The 26,319-nt window shown below is 45.7% G+C and overlaps 2 protein-coding genes across 2 annotated transcripts; both read left to right on the forward strand.

Moving 5' to 3' along the window:
- Nucleotides 1–7,993: 7,993 nt before the first annotated feature.
- LOC144179022 (uncharacterized) lies at nucleotides 7,994–13,287 on the forward strand. Its single transcript, XM_077707197.1, has 3 exons — nucleotides 7,994–8,168; nucleotides 10,699–11,754; nucleotides 12,764–13,287. Exons 1-2 carry the CDS (start codon nucleotides 8,157–8,159, stop codon nucleotides 11,725–11,727), a joined length of 1,041 nt encoding a protein of 346 aa, XP_077563323.1. The 5' UTR covers nucleotides 7,994–8,156; the 3' UTR covers nucleotides 11,728–11,754; nucleotides 12,764–13,287.
- A 9,883-nt stretch (nucleotides 13,288–23,170) lies between these two features.
- On the forward strand, nucleotides 23,171–25,822 carry LOC144179038 (uncharacterized). The gene is made up of 2 exons (XM_077707216.1): nucleotides 23,171–23,299; nucleotides 24,869–25,822. Exons 1-2 carry the CDS (start codon nucleotides 23,288–23,290, stop codon nucleotides 25,655–25,657), a joined length of 801 nt encoding a protein of 266 aa, XP_077563342.1. The 5' UTR covers nucleotides 23,171–23,287; the 3' UTR covers nucleotides 25,658–25,822.
- Nucleotides 25,823–26,319: the final 497 nt, after the last annotated feature.

Here is a 26,319-nt window from a genome sequence, read left to right on the forward strand (position 1 = left end):
AACAAGAACTTTGTATCGCTCTTGTATATCGTATGCATTAAGGCTCTTTATTAAAACGAGAGTCAGTTAGCAGGAATACGTCAAACCACCAGAAGGGTCCTCCTAACCGGGCTTGTTGTAAATAACTCTTTCGGCTAGTAATTGCCAACCTGAAATGGATCGCGCAGAAAAATGGTGAGTTAGGGCAAATACTGTACTGGATATTTAAATTCTACAGGAGGGACCCTAAACTTGGCCCACAGTGACTACGACAAAGGTCATTGCTGAAACACATTATAGAAACTCTTTCGCAATCGTACATTTAATGTTTTTGTGTCGCTGGCGACCACCTGAAATAAGAAAGCAAAAAGAAGCTGCTTAAAATCTTATCCCAGAAATTTCTTATTGAAGCTGATACAGAGCAGCCCAATGGGCTATGAGGAACATGAAAAAACAGAAACCGGATAGAAACATGGTTATAACGAGCGAATAGTCTGTTTTGTTTGGTTAATAGAAGTGTTTCATGAAGGTTAGTTCACATCTGGCACACTTGCGCTGCGGCGGTGGCGCGCCATCCACGGCGAGACTTAGCGACCAAGCGCCAGCGAGCAGCCGTTAAACCCTCGGGTAGTCACGTGTTACCACAGCGGCGAGGCTCCTAACCAGCGTAGCTGCGGCACCCCTTGCAGCGGATCACGGGGTGGGACGTCCAACCTGCCATGCTTGCTCTCCGGCGGCTAAGGTCATTGCGACCAGATGAATGTCCTTGCGATACATCATGTGGTAGAGCTTTCGCTCTAAAATTTTTCGACAATGTCCGACGCTTTCTGCAGTATTCTTTTGCGGCATTATGAGATGTTTTTACACACTGAATATTTACAGCTCAGGGGGAGCAATGAAAGCAGCATTGTACCGGGAAGGGATATAGTACGGAAAACAGGAACTCAAACTTGTGTTGAGACTAAAAGGAGAGCGCAGCCCTAGCCGAAAATAAACGAAACAAAACTGGGACTGGAATTGTTCTCATGGCACATCTGACCACTCGTATTTTTACATATGTTATGGGCCTACTCACTGCACCGATGCTTCCTCCAGTTGTCGAGTTTATAACCTCTTTTCGTAAGTCGTCCGCCTAGAAACGTCTTCGTCGTCAACGTGACACTTGCAGTGGTTGGGAAGCATTATTAGTCCACGAGCGAACAGCTCGAAAGAAGCATACAAGACATGTGCATTTCTGTGGTTCTTCCATCACGTTCGCCCTTGCACTAATATTATTTGATGAGACTAATTACAAGCTATCTCATACCAACACTAATTCACTGGGATGATCATAAAGCTTGTCACCGAGAGAACCTTTAGGGACACAAGAGGGCAAAATCACAAAACCGGTTTATAATTTTCGGGGCACCCTGGAAAACTTGCACCTTACATACGGGGAAGCTGCGCACTTTAAGGGGTGGCAAGTAGTATTGTAAACCAAAGTTTTCATTTCTTTATTGGTGTTGCAAAGTAGTACGTACAGTTCTTTTTATGCCTACCCTTAAAGCAGCATGGATAGAAAGCCTGTCCACGCAAACAGAAATAAATAGCGTAACCATAAAAGAGTGGAGGAAGCATGTTCAATATTATTTCCTCTCATCCCCAAAGTGCAAAGCCAGGTGTGCTTCTTAATAAAATAATGCTCCTCACAAAATAGAATATTGCAGATAATGAAATGAACGGTCTGTTGCACCTTCGAGAAAGCGTAAATAAGGAAGTTTTTGAAGCAGGAAACAACACCCGTCGGCTAGAGCTTCTTTGCTGAAAAAAAAAATAAATTTTCGCAGTAAGAACTATTATGCCACTATACCGTGTACCGGAGGGGAAAGAACAACTCATCCTTGACCGTAGAATTTCGTTCAAATGGAACTACACACTGCAGAAATCTGGGCCGCTGCTGGGTAAATCTAGGCAGTCATCTTGTATTAGCAAAACTCTGCTCAACGCCTTTACAGCACGCACCTTTTACGGAATTTGGGGAAAACTTATTGACCCGTCATTCATCAGAAAGATTTGGATGGTTTTCTGGAAGGCAAAACTACTCCAGAACGCCTGAGGGGAAAAAAACTGGTCTGAACCAACGCAACAACGAATAAAATCCCGATGCTCCATTCTTTATCACAGTAGACTCTCGACCAACGGAGCTTCAAGGGACCTAAAAAATTAATTCCTTTCAACAGGAGTTCCTTTAACAAATGAATATGTGGGAAAGTGCCAATTTATGGGCGTACACACTCTTAATACCATTTCATAAAACTCTAAGCATTAGAAAGTGAATGTAGCCGATAGTTTTTCAGAAAGCAAGAAAACTACAAAAGGTTTAGGCACAGCATTCATAAAGTTGATTTGGCAACAATGAGTCGCGGTGCACTACAAAATTCATCAATTATTTTTGTTTGAGGCCTCGCAGCTGCATCTTCACGGAGGCTAGAGGCCTCTATTTCGCGAGTGCTTACGTGCCGCCGAATTTAGAAGACGGCAACACGGTAGTGAAGCGCATTTAGCAACAATAGTACGAACGAGGCGGCAGGATCTGAGTCCTGTACCCTCGGCGTGTTTAATGGAGACCGAACGACTGGAACAAGAACTGCGATGTTGCATTTGTTGTGCTAACACGGCTGACCACAAACGAGAGGAGGCTTACGAGGCCAACGGGGCTAAAAAAAGAGAAAACATTGAGGAAGAAAAAAAAAACTAAACAGCCGGAACCGTAAAAAGCTTATTCTCATGCGAATGGGTTTCACAAAAATTTCCATTTCTGGTTCCGTTTACATGCTGACGCGGTAATTTAAGTTCCCTTTTACCGAGTGTTCTTATGTTATAGGAATACAAAATTAACAAACTTAAAGGCTACTGATGCCTTTAAGCAGCAATTCCTTTAAAGCGATTTCCTGTTATCGAGACTCCACTGAGTACGAATGCCGATTACGTTGCGCCGTCGACAGTTCATTTTCCGCACTTCATGTCCTGGGCGAAATCTCGCGAGAAAATGTGAGATGGAAATTTTCAGCTATTCTGGCGTCCTTACGAGTACTATACCTACAGGGTAAGGACAGTATGCGCGTAACAGCAACCTCTGTTACGCACGCCTTATTTTGTTCCTAATTCTGCCAGTATATTTTCATGTAGTAAGACGGGGTACATTAAGGGCTCCCTGAACCGGGCAGATAAAATATTTACTTTCCTTTTTTCATGACGGAAAGCTCACAGTAAGCACCAAGAAAGAACTCCACTTTGAGAATGGCTCTGCGCAGCAGGTACTTCATCCAGGTTTTAATGGGCGAGCATTAACTGGCCCATTGAGCGAAAAGGGAGCGCCTGCGTCAGCGGCGTCAATGGCAGCGAAACGGCTCTTAAACCCACGTGACTATGAAGCGTTACATAGCACGTGCATCGAAATAATCAAGCACACGAAAGGGACCATGCTGCCAGCCAATACAATGGGATGCGCATAGCAACGTAGAAGCCGGAGAGTGCGGTGGTGGTACGGCGGCAGCGACGAGTCTTCAAGTACGCGGCTCACTGGCCTCCCCAGCGGCGCAACAGTCACCAGAGAGCGAAGCCACTCAAGGTGACTAAAATTATCAGAAATACCGTCCAAATGGTTCCCGTCTAGAGCCAACATACTAGCGTAAGAAATACAAAAAACAACCCGCATGAACTTAATCACAAAACTCGACGACGAAGCTGGCAACAAAAGTCGTGAACATTACTACCAGCGCCAAACTTGAAGGAGCGCGCATCGGTTTTCACTTGGACATTATTGCTTCCACCCTAATAAGTCATAATGGGCGCTTCCCACGAATTGTTATACAGTTACACCTGGATATAATGAAGTTGGCAAAAATTCGCAATTTTTTGTTACGTGGAGGTATTCGTTACATGCAGGTTGTGAGCTAAGGGTAGTGAGAATGAAGCAGAAACAAAACCAAATGCTAGACATCATTGACGGTGAACTCCCCTTCAAGGATTCATTTTGCAGTGAAAAAGTGCGTGATTTGCTCCAACTCCTTTTCCACGCGCGTAGTCCTTACACGGCACTCCACAGAAAGAAGGTCACTTGCCCCTCTTTTCAAAAACGCAACTTAAGCATTCCTTGTGCGCTCTGACACTTCTTTGTGCCTTAACGCGTTTCAAGGAGAGAACTCATGCTGAAAGGACGCCTTTACGCAAACGTGATACTCTCTTCCGCACTCAAAATCGGTGGGAGATTGGTTGCTAGCTGAGATACTGCTCTTCTTTCTTCCTTCTTGCCGGCGGATGCGGCACTTAAAGTTGCGATCTCTTTTTGGATAGGCGAAACTTTTCGTCTTCTTGGAGCAGAACTCCTCACCGACGATCCGACACCACAGCCGACAGACAGGCCCAGCACCGGACCGACACCGCACTCAGACGAGGAAACTTACGGTAGATTGCGGTGCGGGCGGAATTCGCTAAATTAGGGCGTTTCTCCAGCCGATTTTCCAGAAAAAGTGCAAAAAATAATGCCACGTGGACGCAGCGATTTCATTACATCAAGGTCAACCGTCGCAACGCCTTCGTTACATGGAGGTCGCGAACGCATGGATTTCAATGGGGCTGGCAATGGGGAATCGAAAAACACCGTTAAATCCAGGAATTCATCACATAGAGGGTCGTTACACCCAGGTTTAACTGTCCCACAGCTTTGTTGCCGCTGCACTTTCACTGAAAGGGGGAAGAGCAGTGCCTAAGAGGATCGGATTCGTTGTTACGGCACAATGAGTAACAAAAGTGCCTGCCATTAGAGTGGCATATTAAACGTGGAATACCTTTGAGGGGTAGTATTCAGGTTATTATGCGTAGAACGGACGTATATAGGACACGCACCTCGTGCACTAAAACCAGGCGGCCAGAGGCGCTCATTTGCTTCCAGTTCAGAAAGTACGACTGAACGAAATACTCCAAGGCCTATCAGCAGGGTCGCATTGACGGGTGCCAGTGGTTTTATTGGCTAGCATAATATTGTTACGAGGTGCATAGAGACATATTTACGCGTCATGTATAGAAGCTTTAATTCACTGCAAAGGCCTCTACTGGAGCGCCCAACGGATTGCCATCGTCCTTCTGTTCTACTTCCAACCGATCTACTCCGACCGTCTCTGTTGTGGTAGTGTAGTTAGAGCCTACAAAGTTGCATTGACGGGCGCCAGTGGTTTTATGGGTTGACGTAATATTCTTAGCTTACTCCACTAGCATTTAACTGGGTAACTATTCAGTTTTTGCGGTGAAATAAAATTGAACTAAATCGAATTCTGAAATCCGATCCCTTTTAAGTTTTGTAAAGTGTGTCTTTTGTCTTATAAATACTGACAAATTCTTTCCTTTACCAAAAAAATCCAGTGGCACATATTTTGAGTTCGATTATTTGCTCTACCAGGCCGCCTGTAGTGAAAAGATATGAATTGTTGTAGGCCAGGATTTAAAGTGCGCCGAAGCGTTGAACAGACGACTGTTTCTGTTCTTAGCCTTGATCAGAAAAAACTCGGCGAAACCACAGTGAGGGTATCCGCCTCATGCCTGCTATACAGCAACTGAGCCGGAGAGCTCTCGGGGCAAGTATTGGGAAATTCAGTCTTACCATATTGCCGACATAGGGGCGGGAATATGTGCAACTCTTCCCGACACTTAATATGATAAATTGTCCCTTACAATTCTATATACAGTAATCCCTCGCTCAGTCGATGGCGTAAAATGATCCAAAATGTTCGAGTTAAGCGGGGTTTCGAGTTAAGCGAAATGCAGAAAATCCGTGGTCAGATCACTGAATTAAGAGCTAGTGGTCCTAACAATGCTCCACTGCAAAGGAGAGAATTTTGTTATAAAGGCTAAGTATATCGCCCAAAAAGCATTTTTTTCTTATCGACGAAGAAAAAACTGCGTCCTGCTCGCCTGTTTTGCGTTTTCACTTCGTCCCAGAAGGGCGTTCTCGAGCTGCTCAATGATCGCATCAATCATAGGTCGCCACCGCTACATTCTACCTTGTTGCAAACCAGGCGCAGCATATTTCTTGTTTCTGCCGTTGTAGGGACTTCCCAAGGCTCCTCGTTATCCGCATTATCAGCTGCGTCATCCAGTGAAATCTCAACGATGTACTAATGTCGGACAGAATTTCGGTAACGTGGACATCGGTCTCGTACAGTCTCTGCGTAAATTTGTAGTTCACGACCGCCTTCGGCGCCTAAGTGGGAGCTAAGCGTTCGAACGGAGACCTTATCAGCTGCCTTCAGGGGGCTTTGCCTTGTGTCTTCTCTGTCGACATTTAGAGATATCCGTGCGCCCCCGAAGGAACGTTTCGAGCCAAAGGGGGGCAAATTTATAACACCTCAGGGACGTCAATTCAAGGAGAGAAAAAGTTTCGACTTCACCGATATTTTTAGATATCCAAGTTCGAGTTAACGAGCGATTACTGCATTTTGATAACGGATGAAACAGTAGCGTTGTTTTTTACTTAGTAGCTAATAACTTCGGAAAATTCTTTTATTTTAATCTAGGAAATTACTCATTACACGATGAGGCGCTGTAGACTAGGTCTTGGGTAAAATCTATCAACATTTTCTTGCGTTACGCGCGGCAACAAGGAGCCGGCACCCATCTCACCCTTCGGGCTCGGGCTCAGCTAGTTGTTTCATCCGCGGCCGGCGACGCTCTCGGCTGTTTTCGCCGAGCTAACATTGATCGCTGCCAAAAAAATAACTTTTTCACTTTCTCGCACTACGAACACTTAAAGGCTAGCTATATTATATTATCTTGGTAGGAGATGGCAGGCTTACTCGGCAAAAGAAAACCATCCTAGGTGTTGCACACAAAAAGCTATGTATTTCGGCTAAGGGGAGCCGCATTTTTCTTGGTTTAATGTAATGACCAATACACAGTGACACCATTTATCAAAATGTTGGCAGCCAGGGATTCCCAAGTAACCGAAATGTCAAACGTTTGAAGCATTGATTACATATGTGATCCGTTCAATCAATGTGAAAACTATTTTAGGCATCCACCAAGCCCACCTAAAAATGTCTTTTGCTGAAAGGCAACTGTACCGGGCTTCTGTCATTGCAAGTTAATTTTTTTGTATTCTAAGGCCGCACTACTGGATAGAAAAACTTAGGCTTGTTGAAACTGCGAAGAAAGGGAGACGTGTTCGAGATGATTGTCGGCGTTCTTACCAGTCAGTATAATAATGGTTCTTCAGACTGCACGTCAACCTCCAGTATTACCGCTTTCTAGCATGATTTATTCGATTATTTTCTTTTCTACCTTCATCATTGGGCTGTGTGTGTCCGCCTCCCAGTTTAGCCTAAATTTCGCATGTTTTTACGATAAACGCATACATTAAAAACAGGTAACATCGCATCGTCGTTCTTGGTTTTAGGGCTCTTTAAGTGAAGTGGGGTTAGTTGTTATGTACTCGCATTTCTTTAGCTAAATCCTCCAAACGGTCCTATTCGTTTTATTTTGTATTTTTTTGTACATGTTTAAATTCTCTTTCACAATAATTGTACTGACCTGATAACCTAATATTTCTGGGAATACGAGGTTTGCTAAACTTTGACCCTTTTTTTTGATTCCATGGGGTTCGAAAACTTCGGAAGGTTCCAGGACATGCTTTCAATTCTGCTGCGATTTTCGAGCAAAGTGATTACATGTTCTAGCATTTTGTTTCAAGTACACTACGAAAAATTTATTGAAAGGGTTAAGATAGCGGAGTTCTTAAATTCGCATGAATACGGTATATACGTGTACTGAGGTCGCTGGTAGAGTTACTTCACGAAGCAGGATAAAGACGCGTACGTGCCATCTTTCTTGAATAGCGGATAGGATCCGATTCTTTGTGATGCAACGACTGGGGATTTACGTTTTGCATCGAGAAGAAAAAAAGTGCAAGGCGACCGAAGTTTTGAAACTTGGACGCCTACACAGGGATTTCACGCAGCGAGAAAGTAAGGAAGCACGCGATAGTCCTGGAACACCAGACGAAGGCGGAGAAACAAGCTCTCTGTTCACATCGCTGGAGAGGGATAGGGACATGCTTATAAGTAGGCTCGGCGAAGTGAATATAAAGCACTGTGCTCGGAGTCGCAGGCGTACTTTTACCGTCTGCCAAGGAACAGCTGTGCACCATGAAGACCTTTGTGAGTAGAGCTGATTCCCAAGTATTTTGACTAAGGTTGGCTTTATTTCTACACTTAATGAACTAAAGCACTCAAAAAAGAAACTTGCGGAAACATCACTCATTTTACAGAAGCCTGTTTTGTTTATTCGGAAGTTTATTTTCCGAATAATTTATTACGAGGAGACTTTATAAAACTGTTTTTACAGTTTTCTTGTCCTAACCGCAACCCAGTAATATTATAAATGATTTTAATAAATCTAAGGTTAATCTATGAATACACAGTCTAACATGTCTGCCTTAAAAACTAGAGATCCTAAAATTCCAGTTTATTAAGCCCCACAATTTTCACGGTACATTGGAAAAATGCCTGCTTCTTCTGTACACCTTTGAGCATCTAGAAAAATGTACAAGGTCTAGCATTTAACCCCAGGTCTCTGCAAGCAAGTACGCTTTAAATCTACTGAGAATGCTGGAGTTGTCACTTACATAGTCTTTGAGAATTGACATGTTATATTCGAGCCAGCAAATAAATGTTCGCACCTGTCGGGTTTCGAACGTGGCAAAGAAAATCCCCTTCATTTTTTCGCCATCTTCATCTAATGACTGCTCTGCCATGTGAATGGCAGAAAACCTCGTTGCCAGGGTTATCAGATGACTAAAGCCACAATCTTCTTTCAGGCGTTAGATGACAATCAACATTTTTTTAATGTATATAATGTCATTCTATGAAAGCTACAATTGAAGAAGGATTGATAGCCAGGCGGTCAGTACGGCTATTACGAGAAATCGGCATTGTTAGCGAATGCAACGGAGCATACCGATGTGGTTGAACTAGGCCCCGTAGTAGAAAGTCATGAAGGAGTGGCTACGCTTGCTTTACCGTGCACAAATTTTATTTAAAAGCACGTTCAGTATTTCTTTTCGTGAGAGAAAATACAGCGCCGTGTTTGTGCCCTCTTCTTTCTGTCTGTGTCGGTAGCGCTGTTATTATCAAAAATACAGCTGTCGCTGCCAGGAATCGAAGCCGCGACTCAGGATTAGGCAGCTGCAAGACTGTAGCTTCTATGAAACCAGTGCGATTCAACAGTTGCGGCTAAAAACAGCAAAGCGCATATGAAACAAGCCTGCGGGACTCCGCGGGCGCCATGTAAATTTTAAAAAGAAAACTTAGCTACAAACTGCCTGTGAAGTTTCATAAAGCCGCGGAGCTTCCCAGAAGTGCATCACCAGCATTTCATTTCGGTAGGCGGGGCAAGGGTGGTCTCCGTGAAAAGCGAATGGGATAAATGAAAGAAGTAAAAAAATAGGCACCAACAAAAAACCAAAGCGAAAACAAGCCAACCTATAATCCCAACCCGAAAGGTTGCGTGGGATCTATCCAAATTTTGGACTATAACTTCAAGATCTATGCTCTCACTTAACAGGACCCCTTTGTATGTTACAAGTTTCTTTTTGTTTCTGCAGGGGTATTTGAACATGGCTGATAGTCGCAGTCAACAGGCCTAGAGGCCGTTTAAGTTTGATGTGTAGTTATACGTACGTAGAGGTTTACCCTTTCCCCCCTACCCCTCTGAGCTTGAAATTTTCGAGGGGGGGGGGGGGACATTTTGCGTACTCCCGTGCTTCCTAAAGTGAAACAGAGTAATCAGCGACGAGGTAGGAAGCAATTCCAAAAAGCGGTAGCCCGTGATATGTTCGAATGTCTTTGAAAAGTGGCAAAAATATAGTCCGTGCATAGGCCTTTACTGTGGAGGCCACTATGTAGTTTGGCCGCTCACAATGTGCCTGTTTCGCAATCGGGTTGGTTCACGAAGAATGGCACTTTTATACAGTAACTGTATGCGAATTGCACGTTTAAGCCGTGTTGCGCTCGTCCTTTTGTTGAACCATAAATGTTTTAATCAGCTAGAAAGGTATATACGCGTTTCAGGACAATGGAGAGACAATTCGTATTTGCACCCACGGGCCCATTTACATCGCCTTCCAAAGTATTTTTACTTGCTGCGAAGAGCCACCCACTATCAAATAAATATCTTGATTATAATTCAGAGTAACAGTGCTTCGCCAGTTAAGCGTTCCGCGAGAACAAGGCGCTGAAGGCTGAATGGTAGCACACAATGGGGAATAAAGCGCCAACAATAAAATAAAGAGTAAGAATAAAGCGTCAACATTGGAGTAGAGATGCGTGGTAGCCTATACTCAATGAATGACCATCACTTTTAATTAGGCCTCGTACCACGTCCGCCATTGGTAGCAAAGGCTCCCTTCCCCGGTTTGTCGTTGTGGACTATTGCGTGAACAAATGCTCCCCCCTTCATTCGCAAGAGGAATTACTGTAGGAACATTACTGTAGGAACATAAAATACTCATTCCGCTTGAAGCCTCAGTTCTATCGATTTCACTGACTCCCTTAATGTAGAGGTGCATAAAAAATGCTTCGTCTTTCATTCGCCACCTGGGAAGCTTCCAAAATAGTTGCCCTTTACCTTTTTGTCCACAAAACGTGACCATTGTTAAACGAGTGATTTCCCACTTCCACTTTGCCGCAGTGCTTCCTAACGAGTGCTGCTCTCCTCTTGACTGCTGCCTGTGGCGCGGAAACGAAGAAAAAGGGCAAGGACGACGACAAGATTGAAGGTCGCGGGCTCGTGCACCACGGCGCTGGGGGCTTCGGCTTTCCGGGAGCCTGCCCGCCTTGTCCTTGCGCTTACGGGGGAGCTGGTGGAATCGGTGGGGGCTACGGAGCGGGGTATGGCGGTGCCGGCTACGTCACGGGAGTCCAAGGCGGACCAGGAGGTTTCGGAGCCGGCGGTGTAGGGCCGGTCCCTGGAGGTCCTGGACCGATTGGAGGAGGACCGGCTTTTGTAGGGGGCGGTCCACTTCCTGGCGTCGGTGGGGCCGCGGCTGGCTATTCTGGATTCCAAGGTGGTGGTCAGTTCTCTAACAAAGCCAGTGGTCAACAGGGGGGTCAGGGCAGCTTTGGCTATAACGCTGGAGGTTCGAACAAAATGGAGTACGGTCACAGCAGCTCGTACGGTGACTCCAAAAGCTTCGGAATGAGCTCTAGCGAGGGCTTCAACATGGCCCACGGGCAGGGAAGCCACGGCAGTGCTTTCAAGAACCAGGCCGCCGGAAGTGGAGGCGCCGCCAGCATTTCCGGTTCAGCTGTAGGCACCGGTGTGGCTGGAGCTGTTGGTGCAGGACCAATTGTCCCAGGTCCGGGAGTGGTTGGAGGAGGATCAGGCATTGTCGCAGGCGGACCAGGACTGGTCGGGCCCGGACCAGTAGTCGGCGGCGGTGGGGCTGCTTACGCTGGTTCCAAGGGTGGTGCGCAGTTTGCGAATAAGGCCGCTGGCCAGCAAAGTGGCCAGGGCAGCTTCGGCTACAATGCTGGAGGTTCAACCAAGATGGAGTACGGACACAGCAGCTCGTACGGTGACTCCAAAAGCTTCGGCATGAGCTCGAGCGAGGGCTTCAACATGGCCCACGGGCAGGGAAGCCACGGCAGTGCTTTCAAAAAGGAGGCCGCCGGAGCCGGAGGAGCGTCTGTCAGCTCCGGTGCCAAGGTTGTCGGCTGAAGGGAGATTCTCGGCGGATGGTGAAAGGTTTGTGCGGTTAGTCACTCCAGTCGCGTTGCGAACCGATGTTTCGCAAAATAGAGAGCAGCAATGACTGCGTTTCTTTCCTCTCCAGACAGGAAAGAAAACACTGAAAAAGCGTTTGTATTATTGCTTTAGCCCTGAAAAATAAATGCGTTAGTAAAACACACTCATTGCTTACCGCACACGAATTGAGAGAAGGCATGACCGCAATCAATTTTTCATATCAAATGTACGCTGTACAATTTAACCCGAATTTTTGCATCGATCGTATATCACGTCATTAGACCGTTAGGTTAATGCCTTACATATAATATTAGCAAGGATGCATGTAAAACAACAACACGTTATCGGCCCGCGTGTATTTGCAGTCTGGTGATTATTACTCCCACTTCTGTCTTTGCAATGCGCGTCATGTCAGTGCCTACTTGCAGCCCAACGGAGAATTACAATTAGAGACATGGAATTCCCCGATGTGAGTAATAAAACACAGAATACCTACATTGGACTAATGAGTGAAGCTTCGGGAGAACTTCTTTTAGCCATAGACACCATTCTTTAAAGACTAACTGGCGTGAATACGAGTTTTTATGCCCAATTGTTTTAAATTATTCTCTTGCCGTCATATGTAGGGCACATGATGCATTTGAAGCTTAATTGAATGTAGCCTTACGGCCCCACACTTTCTTTGTAGTCTACGGTGAGCCACTGCAACTTAGTTTTTTTATGTTTGCTGTACTGGTGTTTTAAATGAGATTAAGAGTCCAAAAATGACTGCCACAACAAAAGTTGTCGACAACTGGTCAACAAATATTTTACATTGTAGCATAGCAGCATAAAGTGAAAGAGATAAAATCTGCAACCCCAAACGACTAAAACACCTGGGCCACCAAATCATGACAACGCGACTATAACTATAACTATAACCACAAATAATTCCTTATGTCAAATGGATCAAATACAGTGTGCGCTAGGCCGCAACTAATTCCTTCTTTGTCTGCTCATTTCAATGCAGGAAGAAAGTTCACAGACTTTGGGCCATCATTCTTTTTGTGCTGCTGAGGACACCGAGAAACCAAGCCAGAACCGGCGAGCGGATAGCAAACTTTACTGTGATAATGGACATCCACGCTGTGTGTGGGCTATCTCGGACGAAGGTTTACAACCTGTGAAGCACAACCTTCAAGACCACTTCTTGGCAATGTCTTTACAAGCCGCAGCAAGCGAATTATAAAACAGTTGTGTTACACGCAATCACATTGCTCTCACGGGCGTTACAAGAAAGGGTCTGTGCGCGTAGCCCCCTCAATCCTGCATGTGGAACAATTAAAGTCTGTGTAAGTTCCGTGCTGCCTGTGCAAAGACTCACCTGCCCACACGACATGATCAGCAAGTGTCTTGCCACAAAGTAGCTGTGAATGTCGACGTCCGTTCCGTCGTTGCGTAAGGCCTCATTCCTGAACGTATTGTGCAAAAGGCTGCAATCTTGCAGCTCTACATGTGTGGAATATCATTTAAGAACATACAAGCATTTGTTTATCCCACGCTGTATATTTTATTCTTTGCACAAGCTTATATGTATCACTATAAATATTTGTATTTATGTCCATGATATCTTTGATGCTGTTGAGAAGAAGCACTCCCCTGACATCAGCGGAAAACTCTTCTTCTGCTCATTGTTCATGAGTTAAAGCTACGTGCATTGAATAACGGTGCGGTAAAAAACACCGCATTCATTTCCATCCCCACCACTTACCAGTGGTATTGGTCAGTAGTAAGGAAAGTATGATTCACCGGAAATGCTTTGCTGATAATCTAAGCAATACCGAAAGTTGGGCTAGTTGGTCCACCCCAGAAAAATTCAAAGTGTACAAATAATTCGTCTGTGTGTCCTTCCTTTCCGTTCTCGTTATTTGAGCACTTTCAATTTTCCACTGATAATCAAGCCCCCGACCCATGCTTATCCCAAGGCCCACGCAAAGTTTTACCAGAAGGCTTACCCAAGGGCATCCCGAAGGCTTACCTGAGTCCTCAACGCTTACTGGCCTCTGCCGGTCGGGAGTTTTATAAGGGGTGTTAGGAGAGGCTACTTCTTGGCGCTTGAATGAACCTGTACATACACGCTCGGCCTATGTTCACTAGAAGCCAGTATACATCAGTAACTGGGTGCTTGCCTCAGGTATCAAGCGTGTGGCATCGTTTCTTGCACTAAGCACATTGAGTTCGACTGAAGGACTGAGTTATCCGCACACCCATCTAAGGTTCTGACGCATATTACACTTGTCCGAGAAATTTTACGGGGCCATCTGAGCTTTATGTCATGATGTGAGGATGCATAAGCGTCACTGCTCGCTTAGTTATGTCGCGGACCTAGGTCCCTGAAACACGCAAGATGACAAACCGGCGATATTTCGATCATTTCACCCCAAACCTTCCTCCTTCCCCTTTTTCTTTCGCGCCTTATGCTTCATCGCATGTGACTGTGGCTTACACGGGACATGACCTGCCCAAACTCCAGCAGGTATCTTCACCTCTTTGCTCCGCATGTGACCCACGGAAAGACATCCTTCATGTCATATTCGTGTGTTGAAAGTTTATACATCGGGACAGGCAGAAATCGTGTTGTCTTTATGCAGGCCGCCTGATGCGGGACTTGAGTTGAGCACTGTTTTGGGTCCCTGGTCGGGCCCCAGTCAGGCTGCGAGTTCAACCAAAGCTCTTTTGACGTTTCTACCTAGCTCAGCACTGGAGAGAGTTTTGGGACAGACTTCATCTTGTATGTGACGCAGAATTGTGTGCGCATCATCCGACATCTTTTCATTTTCGAATTTTTTTTTTTATTTTTTTTTATTATTATATGGCGTAGCAAGCCAGCGCAACATCGGCTTGCTAACACCGCCGTTTCCATCAAATTTATTCTCTCTCTCACTCTCTCTTCCTGAAACTCCGAAAAGGGGCCTCGGTTAATCCCCTTGATAGGCCCATATTTCGCATTATATAACCTAAACGTTGATTGAGCCTAACAACGTACAAGGAAATGTTTAACTCCTTTTATGTCAAGCTGCGGGTACCGGTTCACGACGTTATACCTTAGTGCATGAAGTTAGGTCTAACATCGGGCCGTCGCACACCCGCATTGCTCTTCGCTGTGCTGCACCAGCATTCGTTCGTTATATTTCGACCTATTCATCGTCAGCCCTTTTCCTTCAGCCACATGACGCGCAGCAGCCAATAGGAACGTTAGGCCGGCGCATACCCGCATCGACAACCGATAGTATTGTCGATCCCCGTGTACCTGGCTTCCTTTTGCTTTTACGCACATCCGGGGCCAGCGCTTCGTGCTCGAACTGTGCTAAGTAACGCACCGCTGATTCTCACTGACTAAAATCATTATTTGAGGGTTTTGCTCTCCCAGCCTGCACTTGTTCATGACGCGCGCGTAAGGAGAGCTACAGAATAATTTAAACATCCACGTGATCCTTAAACGGCAGGTGAAGAGCTTTTCAAAAAAATTGTTTAGGGGCATTACATTATGGTGTTCTTGACGCTGAATTAAAAAAAATGTTTATTTTATGCGTACCTACACCCAAACCATCTTTTTTCATAGAAAAAACGAACCCTGCCCAAGGGCGCGGTCAGAGCCCTGGCCGCATCTACCGATTGGCCGGCGGCAGATGACGTCATATTCGGAAGTGCCGGCGCTGCGGGGACCGCTCGGCTTGAATAGCTCATTCTGTTCCCGTTCAGATACGGGCCAGAAGGTCCTCTGGCGAATGGAAGGCTCACACAATATTTCCTTAGAATAGGAGAGCCTGAGCATTGTTTCCATCGAATGGCCCTGGCCTGAGGGAAGCAACAGGTTCGCTCGCGGCAAGCTTAAGAGGTTTTCCCCCAACGGCTCGTGGACGACTCGGGTGCAGGGAAGTTGCGCAGTTATTGGTTCGCCGCTTTCCCTACCTGCGCTTGTCACAATTTCTAGCACAAATTTTCAACACACCATTATCCCCTGTCTCGCATGTGTAACTTACTCTACATTCGGACAGGCGGTAACATGCTCTGTGCAGCGGCCTGAGAAGCGCGCAGGCGATGCGGCCGCCTCCGGTCGCCGCGTCGCGTGAAGGTGCTGGCGCCGGGTCGCTGCGCGGCCGGTCAGCGGAATGTGGCATTGCTGCGCATACACAGTTTTAGACAAGGGAAGCGGAACGTTGGTGGCCCCCAAAGGTACAGCAACCCAAACGCAGCACGCTGGTCCGCGAGGAGCTTTTCTAAGAACGCCTTCCCGACCAACTCCAGCCGACTTGGGTTGCACGGATCACATCGGATGTTGGGAACTTTAGGCTTAGCTCCGAGTCAAATATTTGGTAGCTGCTATCTCTACAATTGCGAATTACTATCCTTAACACAGTTATTTACAACACTATCATCTCCTTTCTCGCATGTGGAACCTTATTTTCACGTTGATAATCATTCTAGTGATCGGTGCTGTGTTCATTCTTGCGCGCAGGTAGCGCCATCCATCGGCCTCTCGCCGCACTTCGTGCTCGGCCAGGTTCATTTGGTGCCGTCGACGAGCCTCCGCAACCGGTCGGCGCTTAGCATCGCGATACAAATTCGATCACATCTTTCAAAATCCCCTGGGATGACATTCCCTAGCTCAATTTTTCACCACACTATCATTCCATCTCTTGCACGTTTACCTCGCTTTCCGCGACTGCCTTGTTTCTGGACAGCAGCGAAGAGCGGTTGCTGCCGCGGCATGCGCGGTTTGAGCCGTTTCGGAGGCCGTACGGGCATGGACAACCGGCGAGTGTACGGAGCGCTTCCGCTCGCAGAAAATGAAGCATGCTTTTCAGCTTGCTTTATTTCTTCTTAAAATCTACCTACTTATCTAAGCTGTCGTCATAGCCAGCAATGTACATCGGGAAAACGAGCAAGAAGTTCGGGAAACCCAGAGCGCTGCGCTGCCGTCTTACAAATTTTCTAATCTTCTTATGAGAATGGATCAGGAACTTTGGTACCTCCGTATTTGTTTGAGACCGTCACTTCGCGTATAAAGCACCGAGCACCCCAGGAGGTCGCCCCCGACTACTCGTGAAGGCAGTGTAGTAGCCACAGGCGCTCGCGTCGGAAATCTCTGGTATCTAGGAGTCGCTTCACGAAATCTCTAAAACCGCAGTAGCATTACAGTTGAAAATCGGCGCCGAAGCAACTATTGGCAATAAAGATTAATAAAGTGCAGATTACACGCCTGCTTGGTTCGGAACTTCGCCCAGAAAACTGGGACACAGCGAAGCGGCGGCGCACGTCGCTGCCCTTCTTCGGAAAATGACGCTACTTCCGGTCGCTGCCTCTCGGTTTCTCGCTCTTCCGGCGATGCGGGAGGGAGCAGTGGGTTGGGCATAGGGTCAACTTTATCGATGAATACCGCTGTCCCCAAGCTAAAAATGCCGAAAAATTTTGTAAGCATAAACTGACCAATGTAATAATTGTAAAAAGTAGAATTTTACCCGGTTTTTAAAACCGCTTCAGTAGCCCTTTAACGGGCGTCACCAACTCGATTCTCGTGTGCTCTCGTTTTTTGCCACCATAAAGAATGCCTCCCCCAGGGCCGGTATCGAACCCGCGACCTCATGCTAAGCAGCACAACGCCATTGTCCATGAGCCACCGCGCTTGGTATTGTTGTTATAAGGTGCTAAATTTAGCGACTTGCTACACGAGCTACAAAAAAATTCAGTTTATATTCAAGTAGCTCAGTTACCTTTAAACTATATTAAATTTTAGCTGCTTTTTAAGAATTACTGCTATTTATGTGAATTTCTTAAAATATTCTCCTGTATACAAATCGAGCAAGGAAATGGCAAACTAAGGTTGCCCAGAACAGTTTGCTGATGACTTCCCCGTGTTTCTCGATGAAGCCACGACGGAATCCTCGTCGGCGATGTTCGTGGCCGCATGAAACAAAGTGCAGTCTTTTTTTTGGGGGGGAGGGGGGGGGGGTGTAAAGGACGATATAGATGCTCAAGCATTTTCATTTTGATTCCTGCCGTTTTCTGTGTACCACCAAAATACAAAAATTAAATTCCGCTACTGAATAGAACAACCACAAGCCGTTATAAAAACTTAGAGAACGGTTCACGCTAGCTGTGAAGAGTCGAACGCGATAGCCGAGCAGGAGCAGAGGAGCTGCAGGGGAGAGCAAGCCGCTCTGGCAGACGCAACCGCCTCCATCGACCACGTGTTCTCTCTAGGCGTCCTGTAAGCGGCCCCGTGGCGGGAACGGTACCTGTTCACCAAGATGACGGCAGTATGGCGTATAGCCACTCGGTAGGGATGGATGGGAGCCGCTCCTCAACGTGACCCACGTTCACCCCTACCCCTACTACCATACCCCCATCGACCAATCAGGTTTTCTGCGCCACGCCACCGATGCCGGCATTCCCGAGACGCGGGCTCCCAACACGGGTTCCTTAAAAATTCGACCCCGCCAGCACTCCCGCCTTCATGTGGGTATCCAGATCATGTACTGCGGTATTGCCATGTAATCAGAGTGAAACAAGCCCTTCCATTCATTAACCCGACCTTTATGGTGTATTGCTGCTTCAGTTTTTGATAAATCAGCTTCAAGGCACCCCAGGCAGTCACAGCTGCACAAGCGCGCCCGGGTGAACAGTATTCGCAAGGATTTTAGATATTTAATTTATTTTGGATACTTATTTTTTAGCCTCAGTTACATGTTGCTACTTTTGGGCTCCAATCCAACAACGCTTTCCGTTAGGGACTTGGCAATAGAGACTTGTTCGTTATAACCAGTGGCAGTGAAGCCTGAATGATTGATTGATTATGAAGTTTAACGTGTCGACGCTTCACAAGTGATGAGGCGCGCCGTAATGGAGGGCTCCGGAATAATTTTGACCACCTGGGGATTTTTAACGTGCGCCAAAATCTCGAACACACGGGCGTTTTCACTTTTCGCCTCCATCAGAAAAGCGGCCGCCGCGGTCGGAAATGAACCCGCGTCCTTAGGCTCAGCTGCACAACGCTTTAGCCAGGAGGCGAAATCTCCCAACTAGAATGCTTGATGCGCCACCTCTATTTGTAATAAGTGAGTCTTGGTCGGATATGTGTATTTGACTGGGCAGATACACGTACATGCGCAGTCAATCCCCCGTACTGCCAATCCCATGAATGCCACGTCTTAAATATCAATGACCCTAGTCTTATAAAAAAAGGTGGGTGGCTATACCCGAAGAAATCAAATCTCATTTTGTAAGACGCTGAGTTGTTAAGTCGCGGATATTTTGTAGCTTGTGCTTTCTTTAATGGCGGCGGAGCTTACGCGGCGTTCGACGGGTGAATAGCCGCGAGAACGCTTTTTACGTTTCATCGTTTCTCTGGAAAGGCCACGATGCGCGCCTGGCCGACAGAAATCTTCCCTACCACGGAAAGGTTGTCTAAGACCGAGCGGTGCTGCAGGTTCCTTGTGAAACCACCGTATCCGTATATTGTCAGGGGTAATTACCACATTAGTGCGCGCGAGGCGCGGATGCGTTGCTATGCTATGCTATGAGGCATCGAAGGGAGGGGGGGGGGGAGGTATAGATGGGTGAAAAGGGCCCGAAACTGTCTGGCGTGGGGTGCCGGCGGGGGAGTTGCGCTCGCTGTGACGCCATTCGAAGTGTCACCGGCTATGAATATGGCTGGGCGCGCCGCAGTGTCTCAGGATGCTGTACTGCTCGAAGTTACAGAGTACGCATGCAGTTCGTCATGGCGCGGTCTGTGGGTCGACGGGAATGGTCGAAGGGAGTGCCATGACCTTTTGTATTGTACGCGTCGTGTTGACAAAGTACAGGAATTTCGTCATTGTTGGGCATAATTTCGTCGCGTGCGGTACGGACAATACCTGAGAGAGGCCGCCGGAACGTGGACGGCCAGCGTTCAGATGTACTTTAGTTGGTCGGTTTTAACCTGTGCTTTGATTTTTTATAGTGTAAATGTTTTTTACGCACGTGATTATGCTCCGCGTCCTATCTTGTGCTTTTCCCTTATGCGTATTTCTAACCATTTCTATTTCTATTTTTAGTTGTTTACTTTAGCTACTACCCTGATTGTGCTCGGTATACTTTGTAATTCTTGCGCGTAGATTTCATGTGTGACTACGCTGCTGACTTTTATTTTTCTCCTTTTTCTTGACTTGAACTTGTATTGTGAGCCTTGTAGCCATTACTTGTTCTGTTGTGTTTTGTTACTTGCAAATTTGTGCTGTATGATCCGCACAGCTTCACTATTGTAACCCCCTTAATCAATTCCCTGCACAGGGCCTGTAAGGCATTTTAAATAACCTGCAATATCGTAATAACCATTCATTAAACACCTATGTATTGTTCCTTTCGACACAATGTCCTATGCAAGAAATTTAATTATGTTCCTGCATGTAACTTTTTTATTGCACATCTGAACCGCAGCAACCTTACTCGCATTTGTAAGACCGAACTGAAAAGTGTCATATGTGTCGCACGCAGAATAGACGAGCACAAAAATTGCAGTTAGACATTTATGGAGTTCGTCCGGTGCTCCCTGACATAGGGAGGCGTGCTACACCCACCTAGGAGCGTTTCTTTGGATTGTTTTTATCTCCAGATAATCTGCCGCCGGCGGTGTTCCTGTTCGTATAATATACGTAGTTTGGTGTGAGTTTTAAATTTCACACTTTATTTCGCCTCTGGATTATACGACACCATACTTTAAATTAAAAAAATGAAATGTAACGTTAATGTAACTACACATTCCAATGTGCGAAGGGGAACTGGAACGCGTTCCTTTCGCAATAAAGGAACTTCTAACGGAAACTCGTTTCAAAATTGGAAAGGAACCAGGAACGAGCTTTCGTTCCTGTTTTAGAGGAACATGTACAACACTGCGTGTATGGTTAATGGAACTTAACATTAATAAGTGTAAAGTTATGCGCGTGCCCCGAAGTGCTTGTAGTCAATTTACTTGCAATCTAAATGACACACCTCTTGAATCTACCACCTCATACAGATACTTAGGCGTCCACATAACATCAAATCTCACTTGGGCGCTGCACATCGAACAGATGATCAGCAACGCTAACCGCATGCTTGGATACCTACGCCGTAACTTTTCCAGAGCTCCATGTTCATTAAAATTAGCCCTCTAATAAACATTATTTCGACCTAAATTAGAATATGCTTCGGTATGGGATTTCTGTTACCACAACTTGATTACATCTCTTGAACTAGTTCAAAATAATTCTACACGTTTCTTATTTCCAAATCACAATCGCACTGCAGCATATCTGGAATGAAAACTAATCTATCATTGCCTTCTTTGTCGTTTGGAAGAAAAGTGTCCCACCTATGAACGTTTCATAAAGTGTACCATCATTCTATCTTGCACAAAGAACTTATTCCACAGCCCAAGTATGTTTCCTATCGCCTTGATCACCATCACAAAGTTGGCATTATCACCTATCATACTAATGCAGCTGCACAGCCGTTCTTTCCTCGTTCTTCCCGAGAATGGAATCACCTTGCTCTTGAAATTGTGTCTTTTAATGATAACCATCATATTCATAAAACACTAGCTGCAACGTATACTCAGGATCCGCTTAATGTACTTTTGATCTTACCGCGCTGACATTTTGATTATAATCGTGCTAACACTGTATTCTGTTTCTTTCTGTTCACCATGTACCATATATATCTCTCTCTCTTCTAATGTAGACCACTTTCCTCTGTAATGCCATTTGGCCCAGAGGGTATAAGAAATAAATATATAAAATTAATAAAACGTATATTGAGCGCGATATGCGTTGTAGGTTTTGAAGGTCTGCTGCTATTTCTTTGCAATGGTGTAAAAAGCTGTAAAACAGATGCTACAACCCATCAGGAAACAACCAAATAAAATGTGTAAAAGTGGTCTGTAACATGCTTAATACGCGCCAACCCTTTATTTAGTGGTAGAATAGTAAATTGCTATTATCTCACTGATTACACAGGAAGTAGGAAAAATACTTTGTCGTCATGCCGTTTCTCCTAAACACATTTTATGGTATCTTTGTACTACTGTAGTTTTTGTTTAATATGATACGATACGCACTGAACGCATTACACATGACCGAACACGACTCTAAGCCTTTATCTACGCCTATGACGTTTTTATCTACGCCGATGATGTTTTTGTTCTCAGCCTTCCTCCTGCGTTATACAGAGTACACTAAGTCAACGTAGGGTCATTGCTGTGATGATGGTGACGCACTACTATAGAGAACGATCGAAAATATTACAAAACTTCATTTCAATTGCAAGAGTTCTTACAACATTCCCGGCGAGTTTATATACTACGCAAGTCACATTGAAGGTTCCCGGCATATTTTGAACCTGAAGAAGGTTTCTAAACAATGTCCATGTCTGCCTAGGTAGAATTTTCCCTACTGCAGATATGGGTGGCGGCTGTAATAGGCGAGTCAGTCCCACCACCTCAGTGCGTAAATACATTAGCGTTCATTTAGAGTTGGGACGGAGGGGAAAGTAACGGTACAGATATTCCAGTTGTGGATCTGCCGTGCGGGGAAGCAAAAAAAGCCAAATAAAGTAAGAAAAGGCAGGCAAACATCGCAACATTTTTCGTTTCTTCTGTGTTTCATTATGCGAACGCCGTTCTCTAACTTTCTATGCGCGATTATAAGCGTAAACATTACACAGGAATTGCTATTAACAAGGACATAGTCGCATTATCCCACGTAATAGTATCGTCTTAGCGATCCAAAGTGCTATCATTTTTCTAATTTTGCGTAAGAATGTGAATCACCGCCGTTTTCCAGAGGTAAACTACCACGTGAAATAAAACCCATATATGTAGAGCCGGAGAAGGGACCAACACGTTTACTCTGTGAAGGGACCAAGAAAAGCTGCACAATTCTTAGCAATCTCAGCGTACACGGTGCTTTAAGATACGCGTATCATAAGGAGAAGAGCATGAGGCATCAAAAATTGCATTCACAAAATAGTGTCCATAGAATCCGCTTCACAAAGCCCGACTCATGAAGATCGGAAGAGGCTTGCCAATACCGGCTTTGCATAAAAAAAAACGGTGTTCTCTACTGCGAATCCTCAGGGCGAGAAAGGGGCGGATGACGTCTCAGTTGGGTAGGCGAAGCTTCCCCGGCGAAATGCGATAACCCAGAAGGTGTTGCGCCATGCACGGAACTCGATTTCAAATTAAAATTCGCCGCGCCTTGGCTTTCGTTTCCAGGTGACGTCAGGGTTCCCCGACTGAAACCTATGAAACCCTGATGAAACCACATGCCGACAGGGAAGGTAATTGCACACACGAAGTAGCATTGACAACACCGCAGGGTAAATAATGGTGGTTGACTTCCGCGAAGTATACCAGCAATACCATTTCTATCTTCCGCGTAACTGGAGGCAAACATTGCAGAAGCGTCGAAGGGATGCACTATATAAGCGCACTCTAGCCAACGGCAGCTACAGTTACACCTGCTTCCACAGCGCAAAGATGAAGTCTGTTGTAAGTAGTGTACACTATTTGTTTGAAACGTACAAAAGTTTAACAATACTTTGGCAAGGAGCAGTACTTACGGTCGTATAGTTGTAGAAATTTGTGCAACTGAGACAGAAAATATGCTTTTTATGACGCTCGCCCGCTACTGTTATCCCTAGGCCCAAAGGCGTTCTTTTTATGTGTGTATGTTTATGTGTTTGATACCTTTTACAATGCCCCATCAACTGCCATTGCTTAACTCTTCCGTTATCGTGCAAAATTGCACGATATTTAGGGTTCTAAGGAAACATTTTTGTTGGGCTAAGCACATTGGTTACGCACATATTGCAATGACATAAAATGCATATTATTTAATGCTCTTTTCAACAACACCAGTTTTTAAGGTGCTTTCAGATATAATTGCGAGAAGAATTATCAAAATCAAAGTTTCTTCTTAGGCGTCGAAGATGACAAAAAAAAAGAAGTTGTGTATAGCGAACCATCTTTATTAGAAACAATTATACATTGCTCTTTGTCATGTCTGTATTTTATGCGAAGCTCTGATCAACGTTTTTGTGGCAGTAAATACAGTGGCATATAATTCCTGAGGACAGGCAACTTAGCTCATTGCATATTTGTTGTCACTGCATTTACTTATAGTCACCAGTATTACACTCGTCAACCGATTGTAGCAGAAAAAGCAGTTTTGTTTATTTTCGGAATCAAAATAACCATGCAGAATACTTGGGGGTGATCTTAGTCAGGGACTGCTGACCAAATGTAAGAAACATTCCAGGGTCTCATGCTCGCAAAGTGTCATTTACAACAAAACTGTGAGCTTCAATGAGGGGTGAATCATTGAAAGAGTGTAATATGTGGACCACAGATATCATTCCGCGTCACTTCATTCAACTAGATAAAAAAGATAATTCAAATGTGTTTTGATATTTTGATGTTTTGATTTTGACGCTAGGTGCGTCAAAATTTTGAGACAAATTTTACTCCAGTGAAAGCAGGGGTAGTTGCCCTCAATGGAGCAACATAGGCTTCCACATTTAGGGCACAAATCCTGCGCTCTCGATTTGAGGACGGAAGCATCAAACTGTAAAGCGACGAAATGTTGCTTACGTACAGTCACAGTCAACCTGGGGTGTAACATCATGCAGCTACTGCTTTCGTTTCTACATGCCCTTCATTTTTCTTTACTGAGTTACAATGTTAAGTCACAGAAAAATACTACGAGGTTAATGAAATTTTCATTCAAAATATCCTCGATTCGCTAGCTATTCACACATAGTTCTCTTCAAGTGGGGCCCAATATGACTTGAATATAGGTTTAGGCAATTGTTTTATGTCGCCTACTATTACGCGTAATGTCTTATAATAACAATGTTTTACACAACTGAATAAAACTGCAAACATCATCCAGCCAGTTGAGCCCACAAGGAGACGATTTATGCTTAGCTGTTTTTTCTTTTTATATTTATTCCAAGGCCTCTCCATTCGACGAAATCTGAGGTACAAGCTGCTTCTTGGACGTAGCCAGATCCTCAACACATTTTAATGTAACGTACGCTACCTGCAAATTATTCCCAGGCCGCCCTCATCGCTGTGATTGCCGTGAGCGCTGTCACCGCCTCGGCCGAAGGCAATAGCAAGACGAAGAACGAGACAAAAGTCGAAGGACGTGGTTTTCCCCTGCACACAATCAGCGCAATCGGCGTCTGCCCACCCTGCCCGTGCGGCTACGGAAGTCTCGGCGGTGTGAGTACCGGATCCGGTAGCGACGGGGCCCTTGGCGCCGGTTTGGGGATCGGACACGGAGCAGCCTCTGGACTGGCCGGCATCGGCGCACACTCAGCTGGCGCTGGTTCGAGCCTTGCTGCAACAGGATTTGGGGCCGGTTTCGGGGTTGGACACGGTGCACCGGTGGTAGCTTCACCGGTGGGAGGCACCTCTGGTCTTGCTGGAGGCGTTGTGCGGGGTTTTGCAGGACATCCAGCTCTTATCCCTGGAGCTGCTGCCGGCATTGTCGGCCCACACTTCGTGCCAGGTCCTGGTGTTGGTGGTGGTCTTGGAATGGGCTACGGGGCTTTGGCTTCCTTGGGTCATTCCGGCTTCCAGACTGGCTCTGGATTCTCCAGCAACGCCGGAGGCCACAAGACTGGACAAGGAAACTTTGCCTACAACGTGGGTGGTTCAGACAGCCACTCGTACGGACACAGCAGCTCGTACGGAGACTCCAAAAGCTTCGGCTTCAGTGCCAGTGAGGGCGCTAACCGCGCTCAGGGGCAAGGAAGCCACGGAAGCTCGTTCAACAAGCAAGCGGGTGGCTCTGAAGCGTCCAGCCATAGCTCTGGAACGAAGACAAAGGTCGTCGTGTAGAGCCCGGTGTGTTGTCTTCAAGTAGTCGTGTTTTTTAAGAAAAAAAGGGTGTCTGGAAGAAGGCTGATCATCCAAAGAATAGCTCTGTCCTCTTTACTACTGGGGAAGCTGCTGCGGACAACATTAAACCAACGAAAGAAAAACTAATAAATGTTGATTAAATAACTGCATGCTTCCTTCCTTTGGTATGTCCTAGCTACTGTGGTTCTCCAAGAAAAAATCCCATTAACTGCACAGCATTGTAGGCAGTGACATATGCAGGATCACATTTGGGGAGTCAGAAAGGAAGATAGGGAACAGAAAAATAAAGACAGCAAAAAAATGACCATGACGGACGTAACTTTCCTCTAAATAATCGAAAGCACTCGTTGCTGGGCGAACCGGATTGCAGTTTGTGCAGAGAAATGCGGGTACTTAACCGGCATCATCTGCAACGTTTTGCCGCCATGTCTTGAAGCTCTAGGTGCGCCCAAGAATGCTTCTATCACTGCATCTTCTGGCAGTGTTCATCTGTCGCCTGCGATCACTGAAGAACACCGCCCGCGTCAATACATGAGAGGCAATGCTCGTGTCTTTCCCTACAGGTAAAGCGTCAGGGTTAGGTGCTCTCTAAACATATATATAGTGCTGTCACTGTTCCCCAACGTTTGTAAGTACATTTT

The sequence above is a fragment of the Haemaphysalis longicornis genome, unplaced genomic scaffold, assembly GCF_048455015.1.
Source record: "Haemaphysalis longicornis isolate Haplotype H1 unplaced genomic scaffold, Haemaphysalis longicornis Haplotype H1 scaffold_1, whole genome shotgun sequence".
NCBI lineage: Eukaryota > Metazoa > Arthropoda > Arachnida > Ixodida > Ixodidae > Haemaphysalis > Haemaphysalis longicornis.